The sequence below is a fragment of the Kwoniella botswanensis genome, chromosome 3, assembly GCF_036426115.1.
Source record: "Kwoniella botswanensis chromosome 3, complete sequence".
Lineage (NCBI taxonomy): Eukaryota > Fungi > Basidiomycota > Tremellomycetes > Tremellales > Cryptococcaceae > Kwoniella > Kwoniella botswanensis.
The window spans coordinates 150,874-172,390 of record NC_088601.1 but is presented as its reverse complement, the minus strand read 5'-3'; the positions used below and the strand labels follow the sequence as shown (position 1 = coordinate 172,390).

General features: G+C 45.2%; 6 protein-coding genes across 6 annotated transcripts; 5 read left to right on the top strand and 1 right to left on the bottom strand.

The window, feature by feature from the left end:
* Positions 1-1,014: 1,014 nt before the first annotated feature.
* L199_007931 (uncharacterized protein) lies at positions 1,015-4,815 on the top strand (the record flags this gene model as incomplete). Its single annotated transcript, XM_064893617.1, has 11 exons — positions 1,015-1,785; positions 1,848-1,934; positions 1,998-2,111; positions 2,166-2,372; positions 2,453-2,534; positions 2,625-2,859; positions 2,923-3,005; positions 3,075-3,878; positions 3,936-4,168; positions 4,270-4,438; positions 4,520-4,815. The coding sequence occupies 11 exons, from the start codon at positions 1,015-1,017 to the stop codon at positions 4,813-4,815; spliced, it is 3,081 nt and encodes a 1,026-aa protein (XP_064749689.1).
* A 1,217-nt stretch (positions 4,816-6,032) lies between these two features.
* On the top strand, positions 6,033-7,262 carry L199_007930 (uncharacterized protein; the record flags this gene model as incomplete). Its single annotated transcript, XM_064893616.1, has 2 exons — positions 6,033-6,188; positions 6,270-7,262. The coding sequence occupies 2 exons, from the start codon at positions 6,033-6,035 to the stop codon at positions 7,260-7,262; spliced, it is 1,149 nt and encodes a 382-aa protein (XP_064749688.1).
* Positions 7,263-7,861: 599 nt separating this feature from the next.
* Positions 7,862-9,029, top strand: L199_007929 (uncharacterized protein; the record flags this gene model as incomplete). The annotated part of the gene is made up of 3 exons (XM_064893615.1): positions 7,862-7,991; positions 8,112-8,620; positions 8,721-9,029. 3 exons carry the CDS (start codon positions 7,862-7,864, stop codon positions 9,027-9,029), a joined length of 948 nt encoding a protein of 315 aa, XP_064749687.1.
* A 2,300-nt stretch (positions 9,030-11,329) lies between these two features.
* On the top strand, positions 11,330-12,432 carry L199_007928 (uncharacterized protein; the record flags this gene model as incomplete). The annotated part of the gene is made up of 5 exons (XM_064893614.1): positions 11,330-11,468; positions 11,569-11,642; positions 11,763-12,010; positions 12,132-12,198; positions 12,277-12,432. The coding sequence occupies 5 exons, from the start codon at positions 11,330-11,332 to the stop codon at positions 12,430-12,432; spliced, it is 684 nt and encodes a 227-aa protein (XP_064749686.1).
* Positions 12,433-12,810: 378 nt separating this feature from the next.
* L199_007927 (uncharacterized protein) lies at positions 12,811-13,345 on the bottom strand (the record flags this gene model as incomplete). The annotated part of the gene is made up of 2 exons (XM_064893613.1): positions 12,811-13,104; positions 13,328-13,345. 2 exons carry the CDS (start codon positions 13,343-13,345, stop codon positions 12,811-12,813), a joined length of 312 nt encoding a protein of 103 aa, XP_064749685.1.
* A 1,130-nt stretch (positions 13,346-14,475) lies between these two features.
* On the top strand, positions 14,476-21,293 carry L199_007926 (uncharacterized protein; the record flags this gene model as incomplete). Its single annotated transcript, XM_064893612.1, has 16 exons — positions 14,476-14,653; positions 14,748-15,680; positions 15,757-16,023; positions 16,110-16,348; positions 16,414-16,680; positions 16,751-17,169; positions 17,703-18,203; positions 18,293-18,579; positions 18,638-18,950; positions 19,011-19,564; positions 19,617-19,780; positions 19,841-20,482; positions 20,562-20,764; positions 20,853-20,910; positions 20,969-21,112; positions 21,174-21,293. 16 exons carry the CDS (start codon positions 14,476-14,478, stop codon positions 21,291-21,293), a joined length of 5,289 nt encoding a protein of 1,762 aa, XP_064749684.1.
* Between the last annotated feature and the right edge of the window lie 224 nt (positions 21,294-21,517).

Sequence of the window (21,517 nt, the reverse complement as noted above, 5' to 3'; positions counted from 1 at the left end):
CTTGCGACCCGTTTCCAATTCTCCTCAGTCGACTTCAGGGGGAGAAAGGGATTATCAGCAAATGATTCACCAGCTATATCAAACCAATCAGTACTTGCAATTCATGTTTCAACGGAATGCTCTTTCTTTGGGCTGGACTCTCCGGGGCAACATTCATCAAGATGTTCACACAGGACAACCTTTTCACAGGCAGTCGGTAGGTCAGATCCCAGGTGATCTCTCATATGGTCCAACGCTTACTTGACTTTTAATCTTCATTCCTGTCACAAGCATCAACCCTCTGGTCCTTCTTTTCGAGCACAGCGTCACCAGCGCCAGAGCTCTTTTCGACAGCATCAGCATTCACGTATCTACACCTCCTTCCATAATTCATCAGAACGTCGTCGAAATGACTATCATCCGTATCGGCCCAAGCTTGAAACCGTCCCAATATCGACATTGGCATACCCGTTACCACCTAAACCTGCCACGTCTACTTCCAGTAAAGTGGTACCACAATCGATGCCATTGCATATCCTAATTCATATACTGAATCACCTCTCGTTAGGATCCTCTCAAGATCGAAAGCTTTGTATACTGCTTAGCAGATCGATGTACCGAAGATATCGCACCGAGGTGAACAAGGACAGTCTCGAAGTCTGTGAATCGGTCGGTCGCGCCTTATGAGATACTTTGATACAGGTATCAAGCACCCACAAACACCCACAAACACCCACAAACCTATCAAAAATGGTGTGCTATCAGTCTGTTTGCCCTGTTCGGATGGCTTGTATGTTACGTTGGATCGCGGTGAGAACAGTAAACATGGGTGAATCAAGAGATACCCGATGCAAATTCCGTAGAGACGATGTGACCAAGTATGATCATGACGTAATGGGTTCGGCTAGCAACCAGATCAACATTACCAGCGATGGTAGTACAACATTTACTCTATTTTCTCTTCTTCTTCTCCAGTTTGATGACAACTCTTACACGTCCATCACCATCTTAGCAGTAGCTCAGCTCTGGTGCACAATGATCAGGCCTAGAACATTGCCCTTGAGGCCGTCGATACGGACATCGACCGTCAAACAACTTCCAAACCGCTTCCCATCACTTCTCCCGCGTCAGACGCTATATCCCATCACCATCCGAGCCAACTCGACTATCCCACCCATCAGCCCTATCTCACCCACCTCCTCTGACATACCACAACCTAGACACTCAGCTTCATTCTATATCTCAAATGTCTTACCGTTGAAACTGACTTACTGGGACTTACGTCCAACATGGGCATCAATACTGAGAGAAGAAAGTCTGCTGGAGAGAATATACGATATCACCCGTGAGATCGATCTGTACGAATTCAAGCTGGAGAGTTTAGAAGTATCTAGGAAAGATGGTGGTGTATTCTTACATTTCTCCTATATCCCTCCATCAGAACCTTCTCCATCGCAGAAGAAAGAAGAGGTAGAAGGAGAGATAAAGGATATGATAGGAAGTCAACTCACTTCCACGACGACCCCTTCTTCTCCAATCACAGTAACACCCGGCAAGCTATTCATAGAAGCTTTGAACGATAAAGCGAAGAAGTTAGGTGGATGGCCAAATTGGTTAGGTGATTGGTACTCTAACAAGAAATTAAATTTGGTTAATAACACTACGGCTGTTCCTGGACATTCATTATATTCTACTGGCTCTGAGCAAGGTGTACTGAAGAAAGGTGATGAGGTTGAAAAAAAGGGTATAGAGGTTAGTACAGGTGCTGAGAGGGTATGGATTGTCAAAGGTAGACAGTGGACCGAGGTGAGTCTGCTCGTATCTGCTACATCAGCCCATGCGGATGCTAATGATAAGAACCATGATAGGATATGAACCGGTTCCCTACTGGCAGACTTAGAGTAGAATTCGATGGACCAGATGTGTCTCAGGAGATGTTATATACGTTATTCAGAGTAAGCTTGCGAGGTGTCTACACCCCTAATATCCTAGCATGTTTACGCTTTCTTCTCTTCCAGCCATACGGTAGAATCGCAGACATTCAACCTCCTTCACCTGTCCCAGCTGGTTCATTACGATATGCTACGGTGACTTACTCAAGGTTATCTCCAGCGGCAATAGCAATCAATTGTGTGAGCTCTCTCCACGTCACGCACAATTCTCAAATGCTAAATCTGAATTTACAGTTACATGGGTTCTCAACACCTACGAATACAGCAGACTTCACTCTCAAGTCATCCGGATCCGCATCATCGTCGACTATACCGAAGAGTAGACTGAGGATATACTACGAACGACCACTGAAAGCTCACGCTATAAGGGATTGGATATCTGCACACCCCAGATTGGCATTACCCGTTTTGGCTTTCTTGATCGGTACTTTGAGTTACACTGTGAGCCATCTCGTCGGATTGTCTGTCGCCCTCGCCCTATAGGTAAGTAAAATAGCTGATGTTGATATTTACGATTAAAGTTCTTCGATCCTATCAGAGCGTTCTTCGTTAGATCGAAGCTTGAGGGGGTGTGGGATATTGAACAGTACTCGTTGATCAAGGGTGAGTCGGAATCTTTCGATAACCGTTATCGTGGCCACGAGGAGAGCTGCCCCCTCAAATCCCGTGTGCTGATTTTAACCATACGCCTAGCTCTGCGACAGAAATTCGTCCTCCCTACCTCCTTCGGTTTCCTCAGTTCGTCCTCTGCGTCCGCCGGTGAATCAGAAGAAGCTATAGGCAAGGATGCATGGCAGGATCGTGTGGAAGCGGAGAAAGACGTCGAAAGATGGTTGTCTGAATATCCGAACACGTTTATCACCATCACTGGACCACCTGGTAGTGGGAAAGTCAGCTTGGTCAGTAGAGTGTTGAAACAACAAGCCAAGTGAGTCAACATGACCTGCCCGAAGCCAGTCGGTAAGAGGTGCTGATTGAGTGTATCATTCAGACCTGCTATGGTCATTGACTGTGCGGAGATCGCGAAAGCTAAGAACGATAAAGGCTTGCTCGATGCTTTGGCCGATCAAACAGGTATGTTGTCTCCTGCCCTTCTATATCGACCATGTAGACTAACGATTTTTGTCCATCGGCGTGGATCAGGCTACTACCCCGTCTTCTCATTCATGTCGTCTGTCAGCGGTCTCATAGATCTGGCAGCAGTAGGTCTGATAGGTCAAAAGGCTGGTTTCTCTACCCCGGTCGACCAACAGCTGCGACAAATCCTTGAGATTGTCGGTGGGGCCTTGAAAGACGTCTCGACTCATGCTCAGCAGGAACACCAACAGGAAGCTCAACATTTGAAAGACGATGCCGCGATCGCGATCGAGAGAGAACGACAACGAAGATTGATTTCCCGGGGTGGATGGCATGATGGACGATTAGACTGTATTGCTGGTAATGGAGTGATGTCGGAACTGGGTGTAGGAGATGAACCATATTTGGAGAACGATCTTGACGCTGCCCCACCACCATTGATGGATGATATCGCGCCTATCAAGGGGGAGGCAGTCCCACCTACATCAGCTTCATTACCTCTACCTAAAACTTCCTCTCCCGAAGAAATAGCTGCCAAAGCGGCTCAAGCAGCTGCCAACGCCGACCTAGATGCTGAAACTGAAGAGATCAAGTCTTTGCCTATCGTCGTACTAAAGAATTTCGCTCAGAAGACTGCCAAGGGAGATTTATGGAACGTCTTAGCTGAATGGGGAGCGAGTCTGGTAGAGAACAAAGTGGCTCATGTCATCATAGTCACAGAAGGTGCTACCGCTACGAAAGCTTTGACCAAAGCATTACCATCGAAGCCACTGAACAATATTGGATTGGCAGATGCGGATGAAAGTAATGCTTTGGCTTATGTACGAAGTAAATTGAAATCGATCTCCTCTTCTTCCTCTACAATTACAAGTACTCAACAGAACGGTGACAGTCAGAATAATGGACGAATATTCGAGCTTTCGATAGAGGATTCCAACCAAATCTCGAAACTTGGTGGAAGAATGGTAGATCTTGAAACTTTGGTTTATAAAGTACGAAATGGAACGACCATCAAGGATGCTGTTGATGATATAATATTGAGGAATACGATCGAACTGAGAAAGGCAGCGTTTGGAGATGATTCGGAAGATGCTAAGGGCTTACCGTGGAACCGGTCTCAGGCTTGGAAAGTGGTAAAGGAGCTGGCGAGTAAAGGAGAGGTGAGCTTTTCATCGAATACCCTTGTTATGACATCAGCTTCGGAATTCATCAAACAAAAGTTAAAATCAAAACGCTAACATATGAATCCACTTTTTTGCAGATCTCATATGCCAACTTACTCCAGGACTTCCCATTCAAAGGTAACGAACAAGCTCTGAAAGCGCTTGAGGAGCATGAACTGGTATCCGTCTCGTACGTGGATGGAAGAGCCTCCAAGGTCAGACCGGGTAAACCCGTTTTCAGATATGCATTTGAGGCGTTAGTGAATGGTAAGTACATCGGCAGTAATCAAATATCCTTCCAGACAGTTTATGGTGGAAGCTAATTGATCGGTTCGCGTGTGGTTGTAGACCCAGTATTCAAAGCATCCAACCAAATTGAATACAATCTTACTCTAATTGCCAAAGCGGAGAACGACATCAAGACGTACGAGACTGAGTTGAATACCTTGAAAGGAATAACGACAGAAGGTGGATCGCAAGCTCTGGGTGTAGAGAGTAATTGGTTAGGATTAGGTGGACACTCCGCAGTGAGAGATAGGGCGAGGTGGTTATTGGATAAAATGCAGAAATCGGTTGAGAAGACTGTGAAGTTGGAGAAGGAGAATGGGGAGATGGCTGGTGTTTTAGCTAGTGGAAGGGCATAGGTGAAGTGGTATCTCATTGTAATGCTTACTCAGTGTTGGTCTCGAAGGGCTTGGGGAATATCAGTATATTTAGTGGACTAAATGGTAGAGTACAATATGTTGTATGATATTATGTTGATGGACGACACTACTCTTCATGTCCCATGCATACAAGGTAAATCGAGCAATTGGCAAAAGATGTCAAGTTTGGTTTGGATTTGTGAAGGATTGGAAACCTGAAGAGGCTTTTGGACCCGATTCCAACTCGACCACCATCAAGCAATGTCGACTCTGAGATATATACACTTGGACACGTATGCAATATTTATGATTGTAATACACCACGCCAATAGACCTTTATAGATTGTCTTCGTATGACATGTCACCATAAAATGTTAAGCTGGGCGTCCCCAACCTACCGTACACACCTCTTCAGTAATCCGAATCCAATGCAAATGGAAATATCTCCTAATCAATTCTTTCGAATTGGAGCCTGGCGAACTCGATTCCAATTCTAGTCGAACCTTTCGGGACTTCGACATCTGACAAATGGATTCGTTTCCTGCATGAGGAGTCAAGAATCATTTTCAGAAGCCCTCGCAAGCTTCCAGCTAATCCGACTCGGTAATGCAGAGTACAGTGATCTAGCCCCGAGATAGGATCAAAGCGTTTTGGCGGGCCGCGCAGAACGGTCTCATACTTTGCGCATGAGTCACAGGGATGGACGGTGCCAGAAAATGGTCTCGATCTTGGTGGAGCATTGCGAATAGAGGTGATTGATACCGGATTAGCGACTAATGACGTGTAGGAATCCGAGGAAGGTTAGTCAAAGCTTTGCACGTATCACTGGCAGGCCTCGGAAGGGAGCATTACTGAGGATTTTTGTGTGATGTCGACGACGAGGGATCACTCTTTGAGAGGAGTATGCATATGAGAAGACGTTCCAACCTAAAGTCTACACACGCCTTGAGTACTCCATCAGTCAACTTACTATGTGAAAGGAATAGGACAATGAGTGACACAGATGTGCGAGTCGTGATCGTCGTCAGCCCCAGTATTGTCAACCTTATTTCACCGCTTAGATTGAAGAGATCCTTTACTCATGAATTTTTTCGAGATCATCATATTACCTTTGAATCGCTCTTCTTTGCTTCTATCTGCAATTCCAGCAGTCAGCCCAAGTAACCGTGACCCCTTTGTACACCTCAGGCTCGTTCATTGAACATAAATATCTCGTCATGGAGGAGTCAGCCACAACCTTCGCCTTAAACGTCCAGCAGGTAGCGCTACTGGGGATCAACAAACTTGTTGTCTTCGCTAAGAGTTACCAGCTGAATCATTGCAAAGAAGGAAGACATCAGGCTTGTATTCGAGGCCTATGGACCGTGCTGAAAGTAAGACTCTGTGCACGACACAATGGTCAACCAAGATCCCCTCACACAGGATGCTGATGGATGTGTTGCTGGCACTTATAGGACAGAGGCTATGCGGCTCAAAATGCAATATCCAATCTGACACATAAAGCCGGCGGTAGGAATATACTCGGCTTTCTAGTGGTAATCGACGATAAAAAGTACAAATTGTCCGTAAACGAGATTGTTTACAAGGATGGATGGCAGATTGTCGGTTTGTACAATCTTTTGGAATTGGTCAAAAATCTGGAATTCCAGTACCAATTATTCAAATGGGCTAGATTACCTGGAAAGTATGCCCTTCAAATGCCATTACAAATCACTGATTTGATCGAACTCATTGGGAAGTACTCCGATGATCCCTCAGGAGAGGTTTTCGAACCCGCCAAAAGACAGTTTTTAGGACTAAAGGAGTATCAAGATTTAATGGAAGGAAAAGATTCGATGGACCTTCTCACCGTTAGAGGATCTGCCTCTGTATATTCACCTTCCTGTCAATCTTCAGCTCTCAGCGCTTCTTCGAAGACACTGTCTTGCTCGGACTCGGATACTTCCAGTGAGGAGGCGGCATCCGAACAGGTGGGAAAGGACAGTACTCCGTATTCCGAAACTTCACCGAGTATTTCGTTCCCATCACTCTCCATGGATCTCTCTATCACCGGAGAGGCGACTCCCATTATCCCCCTCTCGCCCCGACAACCCTCACGATGCTCCATGTCGCCCTTCCCGCTACCTGACGGGAACGGCGATCCAGTAGATGAAGTTGAAGAATCAAGTGGTTTTGTCGCTAGTGCTTTACCTTGGAATTTGGCTTCTGCCACTCCAAACTCTCAACAAAGAAGATCTCACAGTGATACAAGTGCACCGCTTTCGACCGGCCGAAAGAGGTCAAAGAGAGCTGGAGCTACACGCAAGTCAGTACTGGGGATCAATCGAAATGGCAAGATCAAGTTGGTCAACGGGTTAGATATACTTGTTAGACGAGCTGTTCGCCTCGGAAAGAAGAAGGTGGTATATGAAGGGCAAGTGTACAATATCTCTAAGATTGCTGGATGAGTGAAAGAGGAAAACGATGTTGTGACGCATAATGTTCTTCGTCAGCTTGAATAACTGTACTTAGTCCAGTACGTCCAAAGGACCCTCTCGAACGAGGTACCATCAGGATATCGTTCATCATATACTGATCATGAAGTCATAAGGAAGAAGGGAAAACCCCATCCGAGATACGTCAAAGTTCCAACACCGTCTATTGTCGATCCGCATCTCATTTCTGTAGCTCTTGAGTCGACCTTGTCCGTCAGCGATAGGGCGGGTTGCATACCTCCTTGAACATATTTTGGGCTTGCCTTCTCCGACCAAGTACTCCGACGGTATAATCTTCCTCGCTGATGAGGAGGGCGATCTGTGCGTTTTACAGGACAACCAAAGGACCTTTCAGACTAGGTACCATCAACGTATCATATACCGATTAGATTACTAGATTATTGGACTGATCATAAGGAAGTAAGAAGGAAAGGAAATATAACAGATATATAAAGATTGAGAATCGATACTCATCTATTTCTTCTTTCTCTTCTTTCTTTCATCTCTTTTGTCGACCCATCTCAATACATCGTAGTTCCCACTTACTCATTTAATACTATCATCAACCTGAAATGACTAAACCTCATCCCGATACTCTTCCCAACGAGATCATCGTCACCCTCGACCAGCCTTGTGCTTGTAATTTCCTCAATGGCAACGCATACGACCTCTGTGTGATGCTCTTGGCTAGAGAGTATCAATGTGAGTGACATCGGACTTACATGCTTCTCCCATCAATAATGATAAACTTCCTGAACGGTCTACGTTCTTCCTTCCCTCTCTTATTGTCTTGAATTTGATTTTTTCCTTCCTCCCATCTAGCAACCTTCCTCCGAGTCCACCAGCAAAACCTCATGCGTACTTCGGAAATCCTCTTCGTCTCCTTACCTACCACTATCAAACGTAAAATCTCCCTTTACACCTTACCTCTTATCACTCCCCCACCAAAGATTCACTTCAGACCATATCCCACCAACTGGATCATCCAAGAATGGATTCACGAATACGATATACACCTTGAAGATTTGGTCGATGAGATTCAAAGAGTTGAAAAAAGATTGGCGGACTTGAGAAGTAAAAATAAAGACAGTAAAGTGATCAGGAAACTTGAAGAATTGGACGATAAATACCAAAAACATCTTGTTGTCAAGAGATCAGATAAGAAAAAGGGGGATGGATTGGTTGATTGTCAATATGTACCTAAGAAAGAGAAGTTGAACGTGGATAGTATCAAGCAATTCACCAAAGAGACGATGGAGAAGTACAAAGCGTTCAAGCTGAACGGTGCTGACGTTGCTGACGTCAACTATCAAGAGGAGGAAGATCATGAAGTATGCCATTGCTCTTGTGTGAGAGGATCGCTATTTGAAGTGGTATGGTATTCTACCTAGAGAAAGGAAAAGCTGACTACACCTGATCTTGTGAATTAAGCATACGCCACTCGATATCGATTTCCTCAAATGGTTGAACACCTTCGATATGCCTTCTGAACTTCTGGAACAACCTGTTCCCGAAAGCTTCCTCAAAAGTATGATGGACACTGAAATCAGAGGTTTCGATCCTACTTCGTCATTCGCCAATCCGAGATCCACTGGGGGGACATCTCGAGGTAAACTGCCAAATCCAGTATCTAAGATTGGTAAGAAGAGGAAAGTAAGTGGTCGAGCGGGACAGGAAGTTGGGTCATCCGGTATGACGAGTGAAGAGAAAGAGAATATCGCTGTGCTAGAGGTTTTGTAGATGAGTAATGGAATCGATAGGTAAACTATGTAGACTTTTGAAGAATGTCGTGATTAATCCCGGGCTTGCATGTGTAAGTATGTACATCATGTATCTATGGTCTGTCAATGTATAAGCTCCTGCATAGGATGTGATCACAGCGACTGAGGTCGATGAATTCCTTTTATGCTGTGTGTCAGTGTGTGCTGGTTGATGATCATGTTGAACGATGTTCTACTTTCCTCCCACTTCCCTTGAAACCCACCTAAATCGCGTACGTGCATAAAGAACCAGAGGAATAAGTAGACGGATGAACACTTATTCTCTCTCGATTTTGGGAATCATCAGAATATACCTTCTTATGGATCAAAAGGTCAACCCCATCAAGAGCTCGAAGACCTCTGGCACCGTCCACAACAGCCAATAGGTCTGACCGAAGACCTGATACCAGGTTTTCCTCCTCTCTCTACATCCCTTACGATGGCATCTCCCAGTCGAGGAGCCGTACTACATTGAGCATAAACAAGTCTAAAGCTGACGAGAATGTCGATGGTAGTCAGATTATCAAGCCAACTTTGGGAGTAGAAGGGAAAGAGCAGCAGCAGCAGCATGACGTTTTCAAGAAGTTGGGAATTTTGGAGAAGAAGGTGGATAAGAATGATCAAATCGTCAGAGATAAGACTGAGTGAGCTTACCGAGGTCCACTTACCGTACAGCAGAAATTGACAAGTTTTGTTGACGTATTTGAACCTGGTATATGTGAATAGTATCATCATTGGATAATCGATTGATGGAGCTTGAAACCCACGTATCATACCTTACATCCAAATCGCCTTACAACCTTTCACACCATCCCTCCAATGCCTTAGATGACCATTTCAGGTCACCGCCTGTTCCTGCTCTAAAGGATAACATGGAAGAAGCGGAATGGGAGAGAAGCTTTAGTATGGACCATTAAAGAGAGAAGAAGATGGCAAAAGTCACCAAATCCATAGATGAGGATGAGCATGCAGTGAATGGTAGGGAAGACATGGAAGGTGGGTAAATGTATATATTTCGGTATCTTTCTCATAAAGTGGTAGAGGAGACTGAGCAGTAGATATCTTATTGTCACTCCTCTAGAGTTGATATCCCAATTGAGTAGTCAAAGAGAGATGAACAAGGTAAGCTCCTGCTCTTTGTTCCGTTGGCCCTAAGGTATGAAAGCTGAATAAGTCATCCGGTGACTCCCTAGTCACATGCTTACTAGCGAGTATCAAGGTGCTTGAAACCTCCACTCAGTCATAGCTGGTCGGCTCTACAAGGACGGATGCTGGATATGAATGGGAGACCAGACAATATCGAAAACACTCAAGATGTCGGTGAAGCAAGTATAATAATTCCCCGGACCATTCCCAGTCCCAGCGCATGAACCTTTGAACTCACTCCTCTCATTCCGCACTCCTCATTTGACGAAGTCTTGAATCCACTATTGTGACTACACCTCGTTTGGTACTATACGAATGTATGTATGTGACTTGGTAACTTACAACTTACGAGAATGGAAGAATTGTAAAAAGATGGACTTGCCGGATAACTCGGAAAGCCGGTTTATCACCTGCACCCAACTGTCTGTCACCTTGATCACGAGTCCGACGATTATCATTTGAATGGGACGAGATGGGAATGACTAATCTTGCTGAAAAAAGCATACATGTGCTTCTTGGCATGTTCATCTCACTTTAGCTCTTGGTTCCCGATAAATACGGCTTTTGAAGAACATTACAAATAACAACCTTGTTCCCGCAAAAGTGAAAAGAGGTGAGGTCTGGTGACTCCATCATTCGTTCGATCTGAGACTTTCTTACTTCAGTGGCGGGCGCGAGACTACCATCGTACTGGTATTTTGAGTTGTACGAGAGAAGAAATTTCTATTTTCAATTCATTTATTTTCATCTCATCAGCTGACTCTCGACAGAACATATCTCGTTCGTTCATACAATAACCCAGCGGAGAAGGAGAATCCGAAGGGAGGAGATGTAACGTTAATTACTTCACTTGCTTCTTCTCGGTTGTTGTAAGATCCGGAACCTACAACACTTTAGATGGTACAGTGACTTATGCCATGGCTTGGTATCTCCAGAACTGAATCGATATGAGACATCGACCTAATAAATCGGGAATAGATCGTATCATATATATATGCACTGATCATTCCCCACTAACGTAGTATCGTCTCTCGTCCCCACTCCCACTAATTTACTATAGTACTACTGCTATACACCCGTCACATATCCCCTTCAAGAAGAACTGACTGTACTCCCAAACACCGATCAATCATCATGCGAGCAGGTATCGATTCGTTGATCTACCTGATCACCTGTATACTCTCGACGGTCTGTCTGGCAGCATGCGGTAATTCCCTACATCGGAGGAACGCTAATGTGGGGGAACAATCTAGAGCAGCTGCTTCACAAGGTAGTAAGTTGGTTTCTGCTTGATCGGCCATCGATATGCGATACGGTTGTCAGAGATTTGTACAAGCCAATATAGCTGATGATGGTTTCTTTGGTATTCGTAGTCACGTTGATCCTCGCTACTAACGATTTGACAGCTGCTGGGTTCGCTCTGTCCGTAGGAGCAGGGGGGATCGCTGTGAGTGTGCCTTCCAGTGTTCATCTTCTATTTACCCTTGTAGAGCTTGAAAAAGAAGGCGATTGGTAGTCCGTGTCAGATCAGAGTACATACTAATGATGGTTATTCTTCATTATACAGGTCGGCACTTTGATTCTGTTCATCCATTCCCTCCGTTTAGTCCCAATGACCAAATTCATCCGACGGATCTTCTTCCTCTCTCCATTAATGCTAGCTCTCAATACCCTCCTGCTTATATCGTCAGGTATCGCAGTGACCTATCTAGGGAGACACGGGACCACTTCGGTGGAAGCGTTTATAGGCAGTACCAAGTTACCCGAGTCTGTTATCAGAGCTCAGGCGCAAGCCCAAGGTACACATCTTGATTAGTGAGTCTCTGATATCCTTCCCTCCCCGCTTCATTTCAAGTTATATTCTCATGTTCAAGAGTCGGTATCGTAAGAGTGTACTGTGATCAGCGAATGGCTAATTCGATGATTTTACCATTAGCTGGGCGAACAATTACGTCAAATTCATGGTCGCTTCACCATGGCCAGTTATCCCATTCGCTTTAGCTGTGAGTAATTACTTCCCGTCTGAGCTTTGTAAAAGCAGCAAAGGCGAATGAGCTGATATCTAGTCATGGGGGTTCTAGTCGCTTTTCTTCGCATATAGAGCTTATCAAGTTGAAAAACCTTCTGCGCAACAACATGTCACATCTGAACAACCGTATGAACACAAGAATGGACATCAGATCGATAGACAAATTTCGGGTAATGGTTCGAAACCTGAAGTGCAACATATCGCTTAGGACTATTTCTGTAATATGTCATAATACTGTTTATCTGGACTTTTGACAGAAGGCTTTTCTTCTTCTATAGGTTTAGCTGATCGTTTCAAAGATTATTGATCCTTATCGGCTGTTTTCTTTATACTCTTTTGGTTGTGGTTGTGTTTCATTTTGTCTCGTAGATCGCACTGCATTGTTCGTATTAGCCTACTCATAAGTCGCTTTAGTTCAGAGGGGAATTCGCAGGATGTAGAAGTGTTCGATATCAGTACATTTCGTTAGAATGATAATGCATGTACAGTAGATTCGATCCATACTGATAGACCAAACCAGCTGACACCTAAAACCATGCTCACACAGTTACACCAGTTCATCTTCAACTGATTGACCTATGCTCGTCTATTTCCTATACTTATATCCCACTCCTTTGGATTTCGACTTCGACTTCCTCCCATACTCTACATTAGTCCTCGTAGTAGTCCTTCCAGAAGGTGTACATTCAACAGCTTTGACCACTACTTTACCTGTCCTTCGTCTTCGAGATACACTGTTGATCGTCACTGCAGGTTGATCTACTACCATGATTGACGGTCGAGCGGCCGAGTACGAATATGAAGGACGAGCGTAAGTCGTCGGATAAAGATGATGGAATGTGGTAGGGTGAGGATGAGCTCGAGTTGAGTGACATGCACCCTGTAGGGAGAGATTAGCTGAGCTATCTGATCACGAGGAATGGTAGACTTGCCATTGTATTTGCTTTGATGATCAAGGTACTTGACCGGAGGCTCGGTTGGTTCAGTATTCAGATAATGGTATGTCTTGTCTGTACCATAACTGACTTATGTTAGTACTATAGGCCATTGAGTCTCTGGGGTTAATTCAGCCTTGATACACTGTTTGTCCAGCACCATCGCACCATCGAGAGAAGGGTCATTGGATGACGTTGATGGGGATCCCTTCAAGTTCAAGCATGCTCTTCGAAGACCTGCCGACGACTTGCGCGTTGTGGGATGTACCTCCTTTCACAGCATGTTCCCTCCCGACATGGAGGTATGACATCAGTACTATATGATGCGGTAGATTTCATCATCACAGCAAGTCAGCTCGACAACACGGGGTGAGTGCATCTATACAACATCTTCCAATACTGCACCTCGACAATTTCGAATACACAGTACCTCGATACTCTTCCATCTGCATCTACATCTGCATCTTCAAGAATGCTTCTTTGATCGTTGTTGCCAACCTCCTTTGACTGCCTTGTATCTTTCTCAACGTCTCCTACCACCGCCATATCCTCCATAACCTCCATACCCTTGCCTACCCATTCCGGGGTGACCATGGAACCCCCTTCGTCCGGGGTGTACGTGCGTAACAACTACGTGTCGTCTTCGCATTCCGATGGGCGCGACGAACATAGGTGGAGGCATTGGATCAATGACGACTGTTCGATGATGGTGTGGATGAGAGAGACAGAGGCCCTACGAGTTGAATAGTATGAGCGAAAGGGGAGTCAGGACAGTGTAGGACGTTGACTTACCATTGTTGAGTACTGTAAGTCGACTGGGTTATCTATTAGGAGGATCACTTGTCCGGTGGCCTGTTTGAGGTGATGAGCTGAGTGGCTGAGATCAAGTAAGCAAATGGAGCTGGTTCATTTTGAATAATGTGAGAATGTTCATCTGTGGAGGACCTTAGGCAACGAATGATGTCAAGCGTCGTACGTCTGTCTCTGGATTGTAGATCTCATCCAGACATGTTCTCACAGGTGTGATACAGTAGTGCAACATATTTATTTTAGGGTTAGGTTATGTTTCGCATACTCGTACATTCCCATTCCTCAATATGGTCGGTCAGCTCTTTCTCCTCGCATCCTCTTCGCTACGCATCTCGGGAGTGACGTGGCATATTACTGTCGATTGTTCCCACGTGGGGGATGATCCGGTATTTTCAAGATTTCCATGTCCACTCCTTCCCCTTCCCTTTCGACGAGATAATTTTGATTTCTATCTTGCCCTGTACAGTAGTACACTCCATAGCACTCCATAGACAGTATTGAGCAAGATGTCAGAGGTCAATGAGTCAGGTTCTATACCAGAATCTCTCTCAAAACCACTTTCCGGAAGTTTAGGTGAATTATCGGAATTGATAGAACAGAAACCATGGATATTAGCTTCTTCCGAAGGAGATCAGCAAGTCGCTGAGAAAGCTCTGCAAGTTACCAAAGATATCTTTGACCTGGGTAAGTACCAGTTCTCGTTTCGATTACTCATAAAGTACTATGTAACATGTGGACTATGACAAAGGTATCATTTGAGCTTACGGTATGTTTTTAGGTATATCACTTGAACCTCTCTCACATTCTCACTTACATCCCTTCCTACTATCGATACTCGAACCACCATCCATCAATACCCGCTCTCAATCCAAACAGAAATCGAAATCGGAACAGGACAAGGAACAAGAGGATGCTAAGCCAGATGTCGAGTCTTTCTTACCGTATACCCCATTATCGGTATTGACAGTAGATGGACTGGATCCGGAACAGGTATGGGCTCAACTGGAATTACGTTCCGAGGCTTTATCGAAGGTCGTCAAAGAAGTTGGAGGGTCCAATAACCTAGAAGAAGAAGATCAACTACAGGACCTGGAAAGCGATGTTGAAGATGAAGATGACAGTGATGAAGATATGACGATAGAGGAATTTAGACAGATGTTGATTGAGTCTGGGGAGACGCAGGCTGCTGAGATGGATGATGAGGAACTGAGGGAGTTGATGGATGATCTGGATGATGATGAGGATAGTGATGAGGATGAAGAGGATGACGAAGAGGATGAGGAGATCAGTGAGAGCGAAGAAGAAGAGGATGAGGGAATTGTTGGAAGCGAAGAAGAAGAAGTGGAGTTAGAAGGAAGTGATGAAGAGGAAGAAGATGTCGAGATGGATGAAATCGATACTGATGGAGAAGAAGATGACGAGGAGGACGTCGAACAAGAGGAGTCAGAGGGGGACGAGGAAGAGGAAGATGACGAAGACGACGATATGTCCGCTCTATTTGGTGCAGGTCCCTCTCAACCACAACAAAGAGGTAAAAAAGCACACCCAACCCTTGATGACGATTTCTTCTCCATCGACGAATTCAATCGACAGACTGAAGAACTAGAAGCTGGACGATTGACTTCCGGTAGATTAGGAGGTGATGAGGATGATGAAGAGGAATTGCAGGATGTAGGGGATATGATGCTCTCTGGTGCAGGGGATGATGAAGGTGAGGTATTAATCAGCAAGAAATGTCTTGCATTCAACGATCGGTGAGCGATGAAGCTGATCTGAGAATAACATAGAAATCATGTACTCCGATTTCTTCGAAAAACCGAGAGGTCTACCCACACCTGCTGCTACCGCTAAAGGCAAAGGAAAAGCCAAAGAACCGAAAGTCAAAGCTAAAGGAAAAGGAAAAGGCAAAGGCGTAAGGTTCGACGAAGATGATCTCATGGGAGAAGATGGCCAAGATGGGGAGGAAGATGATGAGAATGCCGCGTACGACACTATGGGACGTATGAAGGGTGATTTGTTTGATAGCGATGACGAAGAAGAGCAAGAGGAGAAGAGTGAGTCATTTATACCATCTGATTGTCGTGCAATTCTGTCCCTACAAGCAAGTCCAATTTAGCTAACGGCTTACCTTATCGTGTAGACCTATCAAACCATGAGAAGCGGCAACTTGCTCTGGCACAGCAGATTGCTGAATTAGAATCTGAAGCTGTCGGACCGAAAGATTGGACATTGTTAGGAGAAGCTACCTCGAAAGCTAGACCTGAAAATTCATTATTGGAGGAAAATTTGGATTTCGAACAAGTTCAAAAAGTCGTTCCCGTCATTACAGATGAGAGTGTCAAATCTTTGGAGGAAATCATCAAGACTAGGATATTGGATGTGAGTCTTCTACCGTGGGTTGAGTTGAACAGAGTCAGGTTAGCTGATGTGATACGCAATTATAGAACAACTTTGATTCGCCAGTCCGAGTACGAGCTTACGAGCCCACGCCATTCTTACCATCGAGGTATTTCGAATTACAAGATACTCAATCGAACAAATCCCTCGCTCAGATATACGAGGAAGAATACCAAGCTGCTTCGTCCGGTACGAAAGTGACGGATCAACGTGATGAGAAGTTGAAGAAGCAACATGATGAGATCGATAAGCTATGGGATGAGGTCTGTTACAAGTTGGATGCTTTGAGTAGTTTGAACTTTGTTCCCAAGGCTGTGAGTATCTTCCTTTCCGGACGATTTGCTTGTCGTGTTTTGGTGCTGACAGCGCCGACAACTCCCACAGCCTAAAGCTCAAATCAGTACGATCTCTGACTTACCCACCACAACAATGGAGACTGCCCTTCCATCTACAATGGGCACTTCAACGATGTTAGCACCAGAAGAATTATTCCAACCGCCCACATCGGCTTCTCTTGTTGCTCGATCCGAGTTGACGCCTGAAGAGGCACAGCGCGCCAGACAGAAGAACCGAAAGGTGAAACAAGCCCAACAGAAGAAATTGAGCGGTATGGCAGATCTGTATGGAAACAAGAAGAAGAAATCGGTCAGGGATGAGAAAGAAGAGGCATTGAAGGGATTAGTGAAATCTGGGAAAGGTGTGACGGTCATTGGCAAAGGGAATAAGGAGACTGATAAGTCGAAGAAACGAGGAATGGGTGGAGAGCAAAGTGGGGACAGAGAGGGTGGGAAGAGGTTGAAGTTGTAAGGTGGATATGGCGCTCTCGCTGGGCCCGCTAGCCCGATTCTTTGATATATGAGCTGCATCTTTCATTTGTGTGTATGCATGGCGATGTCCATTAGTCTTATTGTATCGATAGACGGTCTCTCCGCCGCATCCGAATCTGGATGTTGTATAGCAGTACAACCACTCGAAGTCATTGAGGATGTTTTGTCATTTTTCACCTCCACTTTGATGAACCACGTCGTCACCGAAAACAATATCGACATTGACATTGACACAGCATTCATTCGCATCTCATCTCCTACATCTGACTCGAACCCGACAAGTAGAGGAGCCTGCGCCTTCTTGTCTGGAAACGAAGTCAGACCCTTATATAAACTCGCAGTGACTGATCGTTGTACCAACGTCTTCTACAACGAATAGCAACTTTCGGTCATCCGGATCCTACTTTCCTTCCTTTCATCGCACATAGACAGATCACCAAAGTGACCTCTCAAATCCCGCTACCCTCTAGAGGGCATCATCACCACTCTCATCACCATCATCACCATAGACCTAGCGTCAGACCAAGATCATTGTCACGCTCATCATCTTCACCGTCCCCACCTCCCGAATCAGCCCTTCCTACATCTTCCCCTAGGTCCTCCCCCCTTCCTTTTGGAGGTGGGGTCGGAGGATCTAGCAATGGGACCAATGGACGATCTTCCAGGAAGTCTTTCGGTGCAAGCTCATCTTCTACGATAAGAAGCAAGAACAGAGCACCAAGTAAAGGATCTCTACCCCGTTTTCAACCCGACAAAGCAACCCGTCCGCAGGGTAACGGAGATGCTGTAGTCACCGAGAATGATGGAGATGGAGATGGAAATGGAAATGATAATGAATATGCGTCAACCAGTCAATATGGTTACGGAGCATCTGCCAGCTCGCCTTCGTGGATTAGCGGGAGCGAAGATAATAGGGAATACCTGGATGATCTAAATGGCGATCAAACGGAGATAGAGAATGAACAGATGAAACAGAGGAAAGTTGCAGAACAGATGGAACAGGACAGAGTGTAAGTCACGAATGAACGATCTCACCAAAGATGTTACAGTACTGGATCAAGTAGTCGAAGCTGATCAAGCTGATTTTTTCCATGTTTAGAGCTACTCCCTCACCTGGTCCGCCTCTGAACCGCAATTCTGCCCAAGCACGACGACATTCTAAAGCGACCCACCATCATCCTGTACCCCCTGCATATACCCTACTTCCTGCTGAAATGGGATATCAGATACCCCTCTTTGGGTCCGATTGGAAAGGTAAAGGGCGAGCTATACATCTGAGGCTGAGAATCACGAGGAAACGATGCGAGAATGCTATATTGCTCTCAGCGGTGATATTGGGAATATGGAAACTTGGTTGTGACTGGGGTGAAAAAGCTTTAGCGGGAGGTGAGCTTCGCAAGGCATGGTCGCAAGGCTAAGCATCATAGCTGACTTGTGTGTGCAGAGATAAGTCTCTTGGTAGGGTTATCCATTATATACACCTGCGTCAGATTCCGACCGACCAGACTGAAATTACCTTCCCCTCAACCTTCCACCAACGGTAGACCCCAATCACCCCAACTACAACCTCATTCATTACTATCGGCAAATGTCAGAGAACGAATGAGTAGGAGTTCCACTGGCAACTCAGCTCCTGGGATGTCACCGCTTCTAGCAGGAAAAGATGATCGAAGCAGAAGTGGATACATGGACGAAGATGGTCAGATTGGAATAGGAGGCAGAGGTTGTTTATGGGGTACGGAACCTAGGGAATACAGGTGAGCGACTTTATCCCTTTACAAGCAAGGATAGTTGTTTCTGACACAATCCGGCTTTAGGGAAAGTCTGGATGATGGTATCTTCTTCGCTTTACTACTTGGACCACTTGTAGCATCCGCTTTATTACATGCTGCTTTGACTCAACTATCAAACAATCCCGAGTCGCCTTTGCCTGGCAATTGGAATATCGAGTTTCCTCTGGTGCTACCTTCCACACCCATTCGAAAATTCGCAAACTCATTGGACACCCCACCATCAAATACAATCAAATCATTATCAGCATTACTCACATCCCGACGTAATCTTGTTCAACTATTCACCCTTTGCAGCTTCGTCTTACTCGTCCATCTAACAAGATCATTACATCTCGAAATCAAACAATCCAAACAGTCTCCTCTTACCCCTCTATCCCCTCAAATAGGTTCAGTTAGTCTAGAAAGAGATAATAGCGATCACGCGAAATTGTCCGCCCAGCAATCGAGTGGTACGTACTGGCTCAGACTGGGCGAATGGAAACGGACACGGAGTGTGGTCGGTTTCGCTTTCCTCGTTACTGGATGCTGTGTGATTGTGAAGATCGTCACTGCCATCATAGGCAGAGGAGTATGGAGCGGTGAGTCATTCCTACACGAGATAGCTTCATTTCGCTGATGTAGATCATGCAGATATGTCACCGTCTGACATCGTCATCGCAACGCTATTCTACCAATTCAGTCTTTACGTATGTGTCAGGTTGGCCAGACGAGGCTTCACCCTTGGCGAATTGGGGGTAGTATGTAATGCTGCGACAGCACTGTTCATGGAGGTGGTCAACTTGACTCGTATGAAGGTGAGCTCTCCTTGTAAAACATTGAAAGCATATGCTAACTCTTCATCATTTCCAATGTAGATCGTATTATTGCAAACACCTTATATCAAGACTTACCGACTTCCCACGCCGTTACTCACATTCCAGCTTGCTCTTATACCTGGGTCCTTACTCGCTGGATTCCTCTTGTCCCCTTTACTATACCTATCACGTCATCTGGCTCAGAAACCCGCTCATCGACTGCGTTTCCCACATGAGAAACCCGTACATCGTCGACTCCTTGCACTAGGCTTCTACGGTGGATCAGCCTTAGTATGTGGAGGCTTGGTGGGATTGTGGACTCAGTGGTTACTGGGCGGACGCAATCCATGGGTATGGGTGGTATACTGGTTTTTCGAAGGTGAACACGCTTGGACGAGACCTGTTCTTATAAGTTATTGGGGTGGTCTGGCCGCTATATCAGTAGCGGGCTGGAATAGACAACTGAACAGAGCGAGAAGACATAGGAGGTATACTGTTCCCGGACCAGGAAATAACAATACTACCAGAGGTGAAATGGCGAATAATCCGATCCCTACTCAAGAAGGAGATACGATTAGTGGAGTGGCAAGTTCAATGATGGATGCCGCCGATCAACGATTACCTACTTTGTCTGTCAATGCAAGAAGGAAGTTCTTCCACGCTTTGGCTGTGGTCATGTTCATACCTGGTATAGCTGTGGATGTGAGCTTTCTCCCTCGTCTTCGTGTCTTGAAAATCTTTGACTGATGAGCAAGCTGACATGTCCTTATGTATGACTTAGCCTGCATTCACCCATTTATCATTCAGCGTGGCGTTTGCAGCCTTCAATTTCGCAGAGTACATACGGTATTTCGCATTATGGCCTTTTGGCGTGTCGGTCCATTTGTTCTTAAATGAATTCTTAGATCATAAAGATTCGGGGACGGCTATTCTAAGTCATTTCTATCTTTTGGCTGGATGTGCTTCGCCATTATGGCTCGAAGGGTGAGCGCAATACATGTCCTGTATAAGACTCAAGGAACCATTCGACATGTAATTTGGGAACTAATAATCTGGTCTTAATTGATAATAGCCCATCTGAAATACTATGTTACTTTGGAGTACTGTCGTTGGGAATAGGAGATGCTTTGGTAAGCTGAGATGCGCTACCTTCAGAATGATTTAGCTGATACTGTGTTTGTACGGTAGGCGAGCATAGTGGGACGCAAGATCGGTAGACTCAGATGGACCACATCATCAGGTAAAACAGTAGAAGGCAGTATAGCGTTCTTGCTTTCCATGTTGGCTTGTTCCGGACTATTGTGGATGGTCGGGGTGGTTGATCCTTTCAAAGTGAGTTAAATCATCTCAAGATAATGCCAAATGCTAACAATATTCCTTTGGTACGATGTAGCCCTTGCCATACACTATCACTACCACTCTGGCAACATTGCTAGAAGCTTTCTCGGATCAAAATGATAATTTGATATTACCGATGTACGGCTGGGCATTAGGTACCTTATTAGGTGTGTGACGACTGTACATGTATGGACAAGTACCATTCAGCGTATATACTGTGTTTCTGTCTAGTCACATGAATGAGTATTCTCGAAAGCGAAGGAATGTTTGATCAAAGTTACGGTTTTGAAGGATTGGATAGAGTCACTTGAACTACGAAGTACCGGGATACGACGTCGAAAGGCAAGAAACTCTGTACAAGATCTAGATCCACAAGCTACGTACAATGATGAAAGGATA